Source organism: Felis catus, chromosome B1, assembly GCF_018350175.1.
Source record: "Felis catus isolate Fca126 chromosome B1, F.catus_Fca126_mat1.0, whole genome shotgun sequence".
Lineage (NCBI taxonomy): Eukaryota > Metazoa > Chordata > Mammalia > Carnivora > Felidae > Felis > Felis catus.
In genome coordinates, this window is record NC_058371.1 from 63332052 (window position 1) to 63346600 (window position 14549).

A 14549-nucleotide genomic window follows, 5' to 3' on the forward strand; every position below is an offset into this window, starting at 1 on the left:
ATTGTCACTGTAATGAGGGCTTAGCTTTTTTTTTTTTTTTTTTTTTAATAAAAGTGATTCCTACCCCTTTCTTGACTTTCTCAATGATAGGGGACCCCTGTTCTACTTTCTGTCAGAGTACCCTTTCACCCAATAATCCTTAGCCTCTAACCCAAAGAAAAACCCTCCTGAGAATAAATCTCATTCAATTAATTATTGTTCTGAGTAGTATTCCATTTTATGAAAATCCCACATTTTGCTTATCAATTCATCTGTTGATATGCATATTTGGGTTGTTTCCAGTTTGGGACAATTATGAATAAAATTTCTATGACCATCTATGTAAAAAAAAAAAAAAAAGAAAAGATCTCTACATTTAAAACTGCAAAACACTTCTGAGAGAAATCAAATAAGATCTAAATAAATTGTGACGTACACCATGTTTACGGGTTAGAAGACTCAGTATTGTTAAATTTATTCCTAACTTAACCTATAAATTCAAGGGAATCATGGTCATAATCTTACCACAGTTTTTTGCAGAAATTGATTATCTGATTCTAAACTTTTTATGGAAATGCAAAGGAGGTAGCACATCCAAATATTTTTGAAAAAGAAGAGTAAACTTAAAGGACTCATATTACCTGACTTGGCAACTTACTATAAAGAAGAGACAAATAATTTAATGGAACTGAATCAAGAATCCAGAATTAAGATCTACCCTTTATGGTCATTTGATTTTTTTACAAAGTATCTGAAGGAATCCAGTGGAAAAGGGTAAAAAAAATTTTTTTTAGTTTATTTATTTATTTTGAGAGAGAGAGAGAGAGTACAAATAGGGGAGGAACAGAGGGAGACAGAGAAAAAAATTTTTAAAAAGTGGTGGAACATTAAAAAAGAAAGAAAAGAGCTTCCACTCTTGTTTCACACCAAACACAAACACATAGTTTTAGAGCTGAATGTAAAAGCCAAAATGATGACGTCTAGGGAAAAAGGAAAAACAAAACATAGAAGAGTATCTTTGCAACTTGAGTTAAAAAAAAAAAAGACTTTTAAAAATAGTATACACAAATTAATAACCATGCAAAAATAGGTAATTAGACTTCATCAAACTTTAAAACTAGTGCTTACCAAACCACACCTTTAAGAAAGTGAACGAGCAAGCCACAGACTGGGAGAAAATATTTCAAAATATGTATCTGACAAAGGATTTGTAACTGCAATATATACTTACAAAAATGCCTCCAACTCAATAATAAAAAGACAAACAATCCATTTTTTTAAATGGACCAAATATTTGAATACACATTTAACAGTGGTATGCAAATTACCATGGGAAAATGCTCAGCAACATGAATCATCAAGTAAATGCCAATAAAAACACAATGACCCAACACTACCCAACCACCAGAATAATAAATACTGAACGAGCTGACAACCTTAGAATTGACAAGGATATGGAGCAACTGAAATTCTCACACAATATTGGTGAGGGTGATAAAATGATACAATCACTCTGGAAAAGGCTCTGGTAGTGTCTTATACAACTAAGATTATTACTACATTATGACCCAGCAGCATATGTCCAAAAAACGATTTGTATAAGGATGTTTATAACAGGCTTATTCATAATAGTCAAAAATTGGATAAAGCTCAGGTGCCCCTCAACAAAAGGATGGATAAACAAACCTTGGTATATTCATACAATGGAATATTGCTTATCAATAAAAAAGCAATGACTTACTGATACACACAAAAACATGAATGAACCTAAAAAAAGCCATCATGCATACGTACTGTATAAAGGACAGGCAGGATGCTTCCCCTGACTAGGCAGGGGAATAAAAAGCTTTCTAGATCTGGAAGGATGATGATGTCTTATATCTTGACAAGGGTCTGGATCACACAGATGTATATATTTATCAAAACCCATCTGATAGTATACTAAAGATTTGGGCATTTTACTGTACATAAACTTTATCTCAAGGAAAAAGTTAAACAACAATTGAACTCGAATTAGTGATCTACATACCTAAATGTTTAGGTAAAGTATACTGAGGTCTGCAAACTTAAAATGCATCATAGAAGTAAGGAAGATGGAGCCTCCAGGTTGGTGAACATGTGTTGATTTGGGGGCAGTGGCACACCTGGACAGGACACAGAAGCTCTGTGCCTTTTCCCACACCTCACCCTGTGCTCTTCCTGAGTTGAATCTTCTTATTTTAAACTACATGTCTCCAAACATGGGACTGCCTGGCTGGCTGGATAATGAGTGAATGAAAGAAGGGGGGATGGATGGTTGGATGGATGGATGGATGGATGGATCTGGCTCTTCTGGAGTTATATCCTCTTATTTTAAACTGTATATCCCAAACCATTAAAAACTATCCAAAAGAATAATCCAGAAAGAAAGAATTGAGAATCTGGACTTCATTAAAATTAAAAACTGCTTTGCGAGGAGTTCATGTTGAGAGGGTGAGAAGATAAGCCACAGACTGAAAGAAGATACTTGCAAAACCCATAATCTGATAAAGCAGCATTTTCCAAAATATACCAAGAACTCTGAAATTCAATAGTAAGAAAACAAACAACCCAATTAAAAAAAAAACAACGAAGGCCTTTATAGACATCTCATCAAAGAAGATACAGATGTCACATAACATATGAAAAGATATTTCATATCATATATCATCCGAGAAAGGCCAATTGAAGCAACAATGAGATACCACTACACATCTGTTAGAAATCCAGCACACTGACAGAATCAAATGTTGGTGACGATGTAGACAGAAACTATCATTCATTGCTGATGAGAATGCAAAATGGTACAGCCATTTTTTGATACAATTCGGCAGTTTCTTACAAAACTAAACATAACTCTTGCCATATGATCCAGCAACCACTCTCTTTGGTATTTGCCCAAAGTTGAAAATGTATCTTGTGCAGAAACTGGCACACAGCCTTATTTATCATTGCCAAAATTTTGAAGCTGTTCTTCAGCAGGTGAATGAGTAAATAAATGGTGGTATGCCCAGACAATGGAATATTATTCAGCTCTCAAACGAAATGAGCCATCATGCTACCAAAAGACATTAAACAGTCACCTGGGTGGCCCAGTCAGTTGAGCATCTGACTTCGGCTCAACTCATGATCTCATGGTTTGTGAGTTTGAGCCCCACGTCCAGCTTTGCACTGACAGCACAGAACCTACTTCAGATTCTCTACCTCCCTCTCTCTCTGCCATTCCCTCACTCACACACACACACACGCACACTCTTGATGTCAAAAATAAATAAACATTAAAAAAATTTTTTTAATTAAAAATAATATTAAAAAAGACATTAAGGAACCTCAAAATGCCTATTACGAACTGAAAGAAACCAATCTGAAAGGTAACATACTGTATGATTCCAACTACATGATATTCTGGAAAGGGCAAAACTGCAGAGATGATGAAACCATTAGCGGTTGCCAGGGATGGGGGAATAGGCAACACCAAGAGTGAACCCTCCTATAAACTATGGACTTTGGGGTATTATGATGTGTCGATTTAGGTTCATCAGTTGTAACAAATGTACTAGTGGGAGAATATTGATAATGTACTGGTGGGAGAATATTGATAATGGGGGAGGCAGTGCATGTATAGAGGCTGAGGCGATATAAGAAATATTTGTATTTCAGTCTTAATTTTGCTGTGAACCTAAAAGTGCTCTAAAAAAATAAAAGTAAAGAACATGAATAGATGGATGAATAGACGGAGGGGTATTGGATAGTATGTGAAGAAGCCAATGCAACAAGATGTTAATTGTAGAATCTATGTGGTAGGTATTTGGGTGTTCATGGTATAATTATTTTTCTTTTTTGTATGTTTGAAAAATTTTTTTTTTAATTTTTTTTTTCAACATTTATTTATTTTTGGGACAGAGAGAGACACAGCATGAACGGGGGGAGGGGCAGAGAGAGAGGGAGACACAGATACGGAAACAGGCTCCAGGCTCTGAGCCATCAGCCCAGAGCCTGATGCGGGGCTCGAACTCCCGGACCGCGAGATCGTGACCTGGCTGAAGTCGGACGCTTAACCGACTGCGCCACCCAGGCGCCCCTGTATGTTTGAAAATTTTTAACGATTAAGGAACAAAATGTCTTTGCTGCTAAAGTCCTAGATAAAAAGACTCTTAGTTGGACTTGAGAATATGAAAAGCAGCATTTTGTGTGTGTGTTTCTGTAGATTAATTGTAAATATTGCATCCCGGAGAATTTTTGCTTTTAATTGTTGATAATGTAATTACTGCTCTGTCCCAACAGAGAGAAACCCTATGAGACCGGGTGGATTTTCTATACCTTATCACACGAACAATAGGCAACTCAATAGCCTCAGTTTGCCCCAATTTGAATTTCTGAGGCATATCTTATAACATTTTTACCTCAGAATGTTGGCTGAATATCTAGAACAAAATAATGTTGGTTACAGATTGCTATCATCAGATTTGTGTTACAAAAAGTCTTTAAAAATATTCAGGAGGACATGTTATCATTTATCTGCTTTTAGCCCTAAATTAAAAATAAAGAAGGCATTATTTAACTATGTCCCTCAGAAATGTTTCTCTTGAAATCGTTTCTGGCTTTCACCAAAATACAGTATCATAATTTCAACAATAGTACTTTTCAACAAAAATACGAGAACTCAATGAGGTCCTGTGATTTAGTTTGCTTAATTCTACCTAGGAAGTAAATGAAAATACATTTCTTCTAACTTGGGGGACAAAATACTAGCACAAAGAAATCAATCATAGAGAGCAAAGAGAAGAAAAATATCCTGAAAGGGTGTTCCACAAAGCACAGATTTCTTCTTCCTCTTTTTAGCCATATTTCTTTCATGCTAAAGAAAAAAAATCTCCAGGAAAGAACAGTAAGTGGAATTTCATATTTGTGGCAATGAAATATATTGCTAGTCAATATGGACTAATTTAAACAAAGTTTCATTTTGAGGTAAAGAAAATATGAGAATTTTATAAAAACTTACCAGAAGCATTCCTGTCCCTGACAGTGGCTAGGAAGAAACCCATGAGCCTGATTCAAACAGAGTCTTCAGTGTCTTGGGGTCAGGACAGGACAGGACAGGCGGTGTCCCTTAATAAACATTTTCACTGAACTCTACAAGGCCATGAAAACGTTGGTGCTTCCTGATGCCAATTCATTAACCAAAGTTTACTAATCTACCTGGAATTTTAATTAAGATTTGTCCAAGAAGAATATGTACTTCCAAAGGTAAAAAAAAGTCACCCCCTCCTGAAGAATCAAGAAGGAAACAGGAAACTGAATAAGTTCAGCTATTTACTTTTTCTATCACATGCCCTTCTGTAAATACTGCTAATATATACAGCTTTGAGCAAGTAAACGCTGTTCCCTCCGCTCAGCATACTTGAGATTCAACAGGTGGTTTATAGGAGTGACGTGTCTGAACACAGGTCAATTTCTATAGTGTTCTTTAACAATAAGTCAGGCTGAACAAATGAAGAGTTTGGTAAACAATTAACTTTCCAAGGTACTGTTTATCTTGGGACTTTGTCTTGGTTTTTATTGTATTGTAAGTACCCCTTTTGCTGTTTACTCCACCAGGAGATCTCAGTATTTTCTCCTTATTCATTATTTTTTTTTTATTTTAGAAGCATTAACTAATTCATTAACTAATTAAGGAGTAAGAGCAACACTTCTGGAGGGACTTTAGCAATAAATGAATACTCCTGAACTGAGGCCTTTCAGTGGAGGCTGCTAAATTCGTATGTCCAGAACATTATTTACAGGTTGAAAAATCTTGCTCATATGTGCTCTTCGGTCTTTCAAACACATGAAGATTCTGTGGTTAGTTGGCCATTAAAAAAATAAGCTTTTAGAGCAACTAATGTTGCTGAGTAACATGCTTTGGCAAGTTTCTTCTCTTGGTCATTTTTCATGGCTGTATCATTTCATGTGTGTGACTATCCAAATCTCCACAGCCAATGCTGAGCGTATTTGTTCTGTACCTCCAACAATTTGCTTTCAATTGAGTATGAAATACACATTTATACTTTGAATTTCTACATTGAGATGATCATACTTTGGATGTATTGGATTAAATAAAATATATTAAAATTAATTTTGCCTTTTTCTTTTTGATCTTTTTTTCAGTTTCTTTGTTTACTTTGAGATACAGAGTGTGGGGGAGGGCCGAGAGAGGGAAAGAGAGACAATCCCAAGCAGCCTCCACACCATCAGTGCACAGCCCGATGTGGGGCTCCAACTCACCAACTGTGAGATCATGACCTGAGCTGAAATCCAGAGTCCGACCTTTAACCAACTGAGCTACCCAGGTGCCCGTCTTTTTTATCTTTTTTTATGTGATTATTAAAAAATTTAATATTACGTATAGACCTCTCTTATTTTTACTGAATAGCACTACTCTGTTCTTCCTTGTATCTCTCATCCAGGATCAAAATCTGATACCATCTTGGATTTCTCTGTTTCTTCAAGTCCAAGGCTGTTTTTCATAATTTCTCTCAGATTCAGCCCATCCTTTCATTGCCATTGCCAGGATTTAGCCTTGTGATCATCAACCCTGGAGAATCTGTCCCCAAATTCTCATTCTTTCCCTTTTATTTCATCTCTTTTGCTCTGACATCCATTAATATATTCAAAGTGTGTTTCTCTGGCATTCTTCTGGAGCCATAGCCACATGCATATAGGAAGTCACATTTTTATATCTTCTTATTTAATAGATCCATCAGTAGATTTTCCATGTACAATTTTCTCTTCCATCTGATGCCTGTGTACTTCTTTTCTCTCTTCTTCTTCTTCTTCTTCTTCTTCTTCTTCTTCTTCTTCTCCTCCTCCTCCTTCTCCTTCTTCTTCTTCTTTTAAGGAAACTACTCCCAATATGGGGCTTGAACTCACCACCTGGAGATCAAGAGTCACATGCTCCACTAACTGAGGCAGCCAGGAGCCCTCCATTCTGCTTTTTTTTTTCTTTTTTTAAATTTTAATCAATTTGTTGAAGTCTTTTTATTTTATGTACAAATAATTACCATTAAGGTAGGAATGTTGGGTACCTGCAGTGAATCTTGGATTCAAGGGGGTTCACTTAATCCAACCCACTGAGCCTCCATCCTTTGCGCACTGATGGAAACACTGGTGGAATGTGTGGAGGCAGTATTTCCGGATCAGACAACGAGGGTTTGAGCAGATGCGGCAAGAACCGGAACCCAGGCGGGATTTCCTGGGAGGGCTCCAGTAGAGCTGCTGGTGTCCCATCTTGCTCTCGGGGACGCAACGAGCAAAAGCCTTTTTTTAACGATTTTTATTTAAAGTTGTATATAAGATTACTTTATTCCTTCATCTTCTCAATTGTTTCTTCCGTGTATTGGCCTGAGCCAAAATCAAGAGTTGGACACTTAACCCACTGAGCTACCCAGGCATCCCATGTATTTTGAATTTTCCATTTAATATATCAGAAATTATTCTAAGAGATGAACTTTTAAAATAAAGTTATAAGGATTTGTTCTTTTGAATGCCATGTTAAAAACAGGTTTTTTTTTCCTGTGCTGTGGTTACTTGTTTTAATTTTTAACTTTTATTTAATTTTTTCTAGTTTTTATTTTAATATTAAATTATTATTAAATTTCATGTTATTTTAAAGTTAAAATATTTAAAAAGCTTACGCCACTAGATGGTGCTGTCATCACAAAGAAATGAAATATATACATATTTAAAAATTAATTTGCACATTTTAAGGAAAAAACTCAACTACTATAGAACTGTATAAAGTAAAAAGTATAAACTAAACTTCTAAGAGATATTCCCCAAAGGTAGTCACTGATGACATGGGGATTTTTCTTTCTTCTCAATTAGTTTATCTATATATCTGTATATTTCTATATATTATTTTTCTATATTCTTTTATAAAAACTATCATACTGTACATTGTTATTTTGAAACTTACTTTTTTTAACCTAATCATATATAATGGCATTCTTTCCATGTCAGTACATATGATTAATTTCACTCTTCAATAAAATTTGAGTGAATTGTTTTAAATGGTGAAAACATTGTTATAATTATTCGTACTTTATTTGTATAACTATTATAATTTTTTAATGTTATATGTATTTTTTATAGTTTATTTCACTTCTCTTAGTATATATTTAGATAGCTTCTGGATTTTTGCGTATCCACACAACCACCCTTGTACATTCACCCTACTACACAGTAGGTATAAAGTCAATGTTGACATCAGTTTCTCTCAGAAATTTATAGGCATGATCTCCTATGAATTAAAACTTCTAGTATTGTTGTTGAATAGTTAAACATAGTATTTTTAATCTTGATTCCTCTTAAACTCTTTGAATCTCATCTGTTCTCTCTCTACCATCTTCCCCATTTCTCTTTCCTCTGCTTTATGGATCATTTCTTTTGAACACCCTTGATAATGTCCCTAGGTGCCATTTTTGTTTCTGAACATTGTTTTGGGCCCTCAGTGAGCCCTTCCAGTCTGGAAACATGTGTCCATCCATTCTGGAAAATGTCCTTGCATTAGTTCTTTGATAATTTTCTCCTCTCTATGTTCTCTGTTTTCTCTTTGAAGAACTCCTATTATTTGATGATCTATTTCCTAGACAGATTCTCTATTTTCTTAAATATTTTTTTAACTTTATGATGTTTATTTATTTTGAGAGAGAGAACAGAAAGCGAGCAGGGGAGAGGCAGAGAGAGAAGGAAACACAGAATCTGAGGCAGGCTCCAGGCTCTGAGCTGTCAGCACAGAGCCCAATGGGGGGCTCGAACTCACAAACCGTGAGATCATGACCTGAACTGAAGTTGGACGCTCAACTGATGGAGCCACCCAGGTGCCCCAACAGATTCTCTATTTTTAAGAAATATGTTTTCTCTGCTTTTATTTTTGTCTCTCTCTCTCTCTCTTTTTTTTTTTTTTTATTTTTTGAGAGGTGGGGAGGGACAGAAAGAAAGGGACAGATAGAGAGAATCTCAGACAGGCTCTACGCTGTCAGTGAAGAGCCCAATGCAGGGCTCAAACTCCCGAACCTCGTGAGCCAAAATCAAGTGTCAGATGCTTAACTGACTGAGCCACCCAGGCACCCCTATTTTTGTCTCTTTGTTCTACTCCTGCTTTGTGCCCTCAACTTTATTTTCAAACTCTTCTATTGATGTTATTTCTGCTGTCATATCTCTTTTTTAAAAGTTTATTAATTTTTATTTGCTACTTTATAGATGATATTGAGAATGAAAATGAGGAGAATCAGACTGCAGCACTAAAATAAGGTTAAAATAATGTTTTTATCATTTAAAAATTTTTTCTTAATGTTCATTTATTTTGAGAGAGAGAGAGAGACAGAGTGTGAACAGAGAAGGGGTCAGAGAAAGAGAGAGACACAGAATTCGAAGCAGGCTGTAGGCTCCGGGCTGTCAGCACAGAGCCCGATGTGGAGCTCGAACCCATGAACCATAAGATCATGTCCTGAGCCGAAACCAAGAGTAGGACACTCAACCAACTGAGCCACCCAAGCACCCTGAGCATCCAACTCTTGATCCCAGGGTCATGAGTTCACACTCCAAGTTGGGCCTGGAGCCTACTTAAAAATAAAGAAAAGAAAAGAAAAAAAGAAAAGAAAAGAAAAGAGAATTCTTGAATGTTATTTATGTGCTTTAGTTTCCTTATTTACAAGTATATAGAGTAAGTATAATAAATATAATAAAAATATTTTTTTATGTTTATTTTTGAGAGAGATACAGAGTGCGAGCAGGGGAGGGGCAGAGAAAGAAGGAGACATGGAATCTGAAGCAGGTTCTAGGCTCTGAGCTGTCAGCACAGACCCTGATATGGGGCCTGAACTCACAAACCTGAGATCATGACCCAAGCTAAAGTTGGATGCTTAACTGACTGAGCCACCCAGGCGCCCTAAAAATACCTATTTCATATGGTAGTTTAGAGGAATTCATGAAATAATGTATGTAAATTGCTTAATAGAATACCTAGCAATTTATCAGGGCTGAATCAATATTAGCTATGATTATTACTCTTCTTTTTCAAATTTTTTAGAACTTCATAAAGACTTATAATTTCATTACAGAGTTCATTAAAATGTTCTTTCTATGAAATTAACTGATATGTTTTTGTATCTTTATTCTATTGTTAAAATGTCTTTGGAGTGTTTTAATGCTCAAAATTACTTAGACTGAATATATTAAATAAATGTTTGCTTAGACCTACAATCCTTTAGAGAAAGCCCATGGGTCTGGATGTGTTTTGTATAGAAAATCTTCTGTTTCAGACATGTTAGCAGATTCAGGTACCCTGTGTTATATAACACTCCCAGAGGAGGGATAGAAGAACATGCAGGTATCAAATATTTTAACAGTTCTACGGTAATTTATGAGTATTTACACTAAGAAGAATATAAAATGACTAAAAGTAGTCTCAATACAGGTCATGTTTCATTACCAAATGAATCAGGTCAGGTCATGTTTCAGTGCCAAATGAGTTATAGAAAAACATTCAATTTTCAGAGTAGTTATTTTTTTTAAAGTTTATTTATTTATTTTGAGAGAGAGAGAGAGAGAGCACAAGCAGGGGAGGGGCAGAGAGCAAGGGAGAGAGAGAGAGAGAGAGAGAGAGAGAATCCCAAGCAGTTTCCACACTGTCAGCACAGAGCCCAATGTGGGACTCAAACTCACCAACTGTGAGACCATGACCTGAGCTGAAACCAAGAGTTGGATGCTTAACTGACTGAACCACCCAGGTGCCCCCCAGAGTAGTTATTTGACCTCAGAATTATAAATAATGGATTATAGACCAGCACACATTCTTTGTATCAGTTCTGGGGATATAGCTGTGGAGATTGGTCCATAATTAGTAGTTGGTGTGCAGAAATGAATGGACTTGTCCAGTAAGATATACAAAAGGACTAGAAACCATCAGCATGAGGTTCTTGCTGGGTTTCTTAGAACATTTATTTTTTAAAACTGCATGCTTGTATGTTTTTCTTATTCTTTTGGTTTTATTTTTTTCATTCCTCATGAGACTGTTTTTCCCCCCAAAATAAAGCAAACTAATGCCTAAAATCAGTTGCTGAAGTTCTGTCTTAAAGAACAACATAAATACAGCCCAACCTAGGCAACCTAGAAGATTATGGACCCAATGATTTAGATAGTATCACAAACCTGAAAATAAATTGATTTAAAATATGACCCAAGGGGTGCCTGGGTTGCTTAGTCGGTTGAACATCTGACTCCAGCTCAGGTCATGATCTCACAGCTTATGAGTTCGAGCCCCACGTCGGGCTCTGTGCTGACAGCTCAGAGCCTGGAGCCTGCTTCGGATTCTGTGTCTCCCTCTCTCTGTGCCCCTAACCCACTCACATTGTCTCTGTCTCTCTCAAAAATAAATAAACATTAAAAAAAATTAAGAAAAAAAATGTGACCCAAAACGTCCTGGAAAAAGACATAGGGAACCTGCTGAAAATGCCAATTCAGTGATTTCTTAGTAGCACCAATCATTAACAAAATACAAGATAATGTACACTGGATAGAGGATTGTAGCATCAGGAATATTCTTCCTCAAATACCTAGATTTAAAAATATAGAGTCACAGTCTTGTGAAATTTTTTGGGGGGGGTTATTATTAAAAGGATGGCCAGAGCTTTATGCTTGCCTCTTACCTTATGGTTTCGAGGAAAAGTTGGCAAGAACAATCTATTCGGATGGGTGTGAATAAGGTGGGGGAAGATCAAGGGGAAATAACCAGTCAGAGAGGGAGAAATGTGATCTCTATGTTTTTAGTAACACATAGAGCTAGAGAAACATGTTATACTTATTTAGAAATAACAACAATAACAGTTGTAATCATTAAACTTTTCATCCCAGAACTTGATTACAACTATGGATCATCTCTCTTACAAGATGTATTGATGCATGTCTGCCCAATTTTGCACACTGTTTTAGATGATTTACATATTAATTAACTCATCCAGTGACCTGGGTGCCTGCTTTAAATAAAATCTGATTTTTATCCAAGCCAAGATACAAATACTTGCCTTTGCTCCAACCTTAGGATAACAAAAAGGAAAAGATATGAGAGATTTAAATGGCCTTAGCATTTAATGATAGTTTATTATGGCTTGTTTTTAGAGTGTTAGGATATCCTGATTGCTTTTAGCTATTGGAAAGGGATTAAGAGGAAGTTTCTTTTTAGATTATCAATTTTCTTAAGTTATAGAATATAACATTATAGGCAATTTAAGAGAATGGAAAATTACTTGATGGGATTACTGTCCCCACTCTGATGCATTTCCTTTTAGTTTTTTCCCTCAATTCAAAAAATAAACATTTCAAAATATATAACATTTATTTATTCTATTCTAATTTATTTATTTTTATTTTAGAGAGAAATTGAGACTGGGGGAGGAGGCAGAGAGAGAGAAAGAGAGAGAGAGAAAGAGAGAGAGAGACAGAGAATCTTAAGCAGGTTCCACACTAAGCATGGAGCCCAAGCCGGGGCTCCATCTCATGACCCTGGGATCATGACCTGAGCTGAAACCAAGAGACAGATGCTCAACCAACTGAGCCACCCAGGTGCCTCAAAATTTCAAAATATATAAAAGTAAAGAGAATATGATGACAAATCCCCAACGTCCATCATATAGTGTGGCAGATGTTATTAAAAGATGCCTGGAACAATAATTCTATTTCAAATGCTATTCTTACAATGTGACCTTGCTTGCCATTCTGCAATTAAACGGTGGAGCCTATGGCCCTTCCACTTGCCCTGAGCAGACCATTTATCTAAGATATAACTGAAGCACTGCTGAGTAACGTCTAGACAGTAACAAAGAACACACAGCTCCTGCTGGTTTCTACTGGGACACTTGCTCAAGGCTTCCGCTACCATGTAAGAAGTCTGTTTTCTCTGCAGCCACCAAATGTAGAAGCCACCTGAGAAAGAGAGAATGAGAAGAGGCGGAAGAAGAGGAGAAAGGAAGGACACACTTGAAGAGTCCCAGTTCTCCCAGCCCCCATCTGCTTGAGTGAAGAAGGAACCCAGATGCAGCCACAAGAGACCCTGCAGCTGCAAGAGACCCTGAGGGACACCTGCCCAGCTGATTCGAGTCAACTACCAAATCTGTCAGCAAAATAATGATTACTATTGTTTTGAGACCCTGTAGACAGTGTATTAAAAAGCAAAGGATAGTGGGAACACTTAGATATAAAATTATTAACAGATTTCCATACATTTCTATACATTTTATCTAATTTTTTTCTTTCCAGGAGAACTCTATTTTTTACTTTTTTATTTTCTTTAAAAATTTTATAAAAATATTTATTCATTTTTTTTTTTTAGAGAGAGAGAGAGAGAGAGAGAGAGAGAGAACAAGCAGGGGAAGGGCAGAGAGAGAGGGAGACACAGAATCCGAAGCAGGCTCCAGGCTCTGAGCTGTCAGCACAGAGCCTGACGCAGGTCTTGAACCCAAGAGCAGCATTATCATGACCTGAGCCAAGGTCGGTCACTCAACCAACTGAGCCACCCAGGTGTGCCCTTTCCAGGAGAACTTAAAGGCAAATCTCAGATCATGATATTTCATCCCTAGTTTATTTTCTATTCCTAATAATTAAGGATGTCTTTTTCCACATCATGCAAACTGTAAAATATATTTACATAAGATAATAACTAGTCCATATTCACAATTCTGTTACTGTTCCTAAAATATTTTTTACACATATTTTGTTTAAATCAGATCCCAAGCAAGACCCACACTTACATATGATTATAGCTCTTATATTTCTTTTCATATTGAAAACCCCAATATTTTTTTAGAAAAAGTCATTGACTTGTAGAAAAGACCAAGTTTATATTTTAAAAATACTTAAAAATATAGTGAATACAAATTTTGCCAAGCACCCTGTAACATAATGAATATTTTTCATATTGTTACACCTTCATAAATATACCTGTTAATGCCTACAGTATACACAATTGAATTGCTACACTTTGGTTTGCTCACTGTTCCCCTAAGTTTGGACATTTGAAGAACTATCTGTACCTATTCCTTTGCCTATGTTTTCACTGCTATCAAATTTATGAATAAATCTTTTCACTAGACTCTGAATTATTTCCTTAAGAAAAACTGTCAGAGATGACCTTATTAAATCAAAACTTATTTAATATTTTTAGAACTTGTCAAAGAGAAATTGCACCAGACACTTGTTTTAAAAGGGGAAGATAGGGCACCTGGGTGGCCTAGTTGGTTAAGTGGCAGACTCTTGATTTTGGCTTCAGGTCGCAGGATCCAGCCCTGTGTCAGGCTCCGAGTTGAGCATGGAGTCTGTTTAAGATTCTATCTCTCTATCTCTCTCCCTCTCCCTATCTCTCTCCCTCTGTCCCCACCCCCACTCATGTGCACTCTTTCTCTCTTAAAATAAAATAAAATAAAATAAAATAAAATAAAATAAAATAAATAAAATGACAAGACAGGTTTTATTCGAACTATTGTAGTAGAGAAGAGAGACTTTGGTATAAAGCTGACCTC

The 14549-nt window shown here is 36.2% G+C and overlaps 1 protein-coding gene across 1 annotated transcript; it reads right to left on the reverse strand.

Annotated features, from left to right (window-relative positions):
* Positions 1-7089: 7089 nt before the first annotated feature.
* Positions 7090-7263, reverse strand: LOC109499402 (40S ribosomal protein S29-like). The gene has a single exon (XM_045056962.1). It carries the CDS (start codon positions 7261-7263, stop codon positions 7090-7092), a length of 174 nt encoding a protein of 57 aa, XP_044912897.1.
* Between the last annotated feature and the right edge of the window lie 7286 nt (positions 7264-14549).

Excerpts from the sequence above, each read along its gene's own strand:
- LOC109499402 (XM_045056962.1), bottom strand. The coding sequence starts at position 7,263 with ATGGGACACCAGCAGCTCTACTGGAGCCCTCCCAGGAAATCCCGCCTG.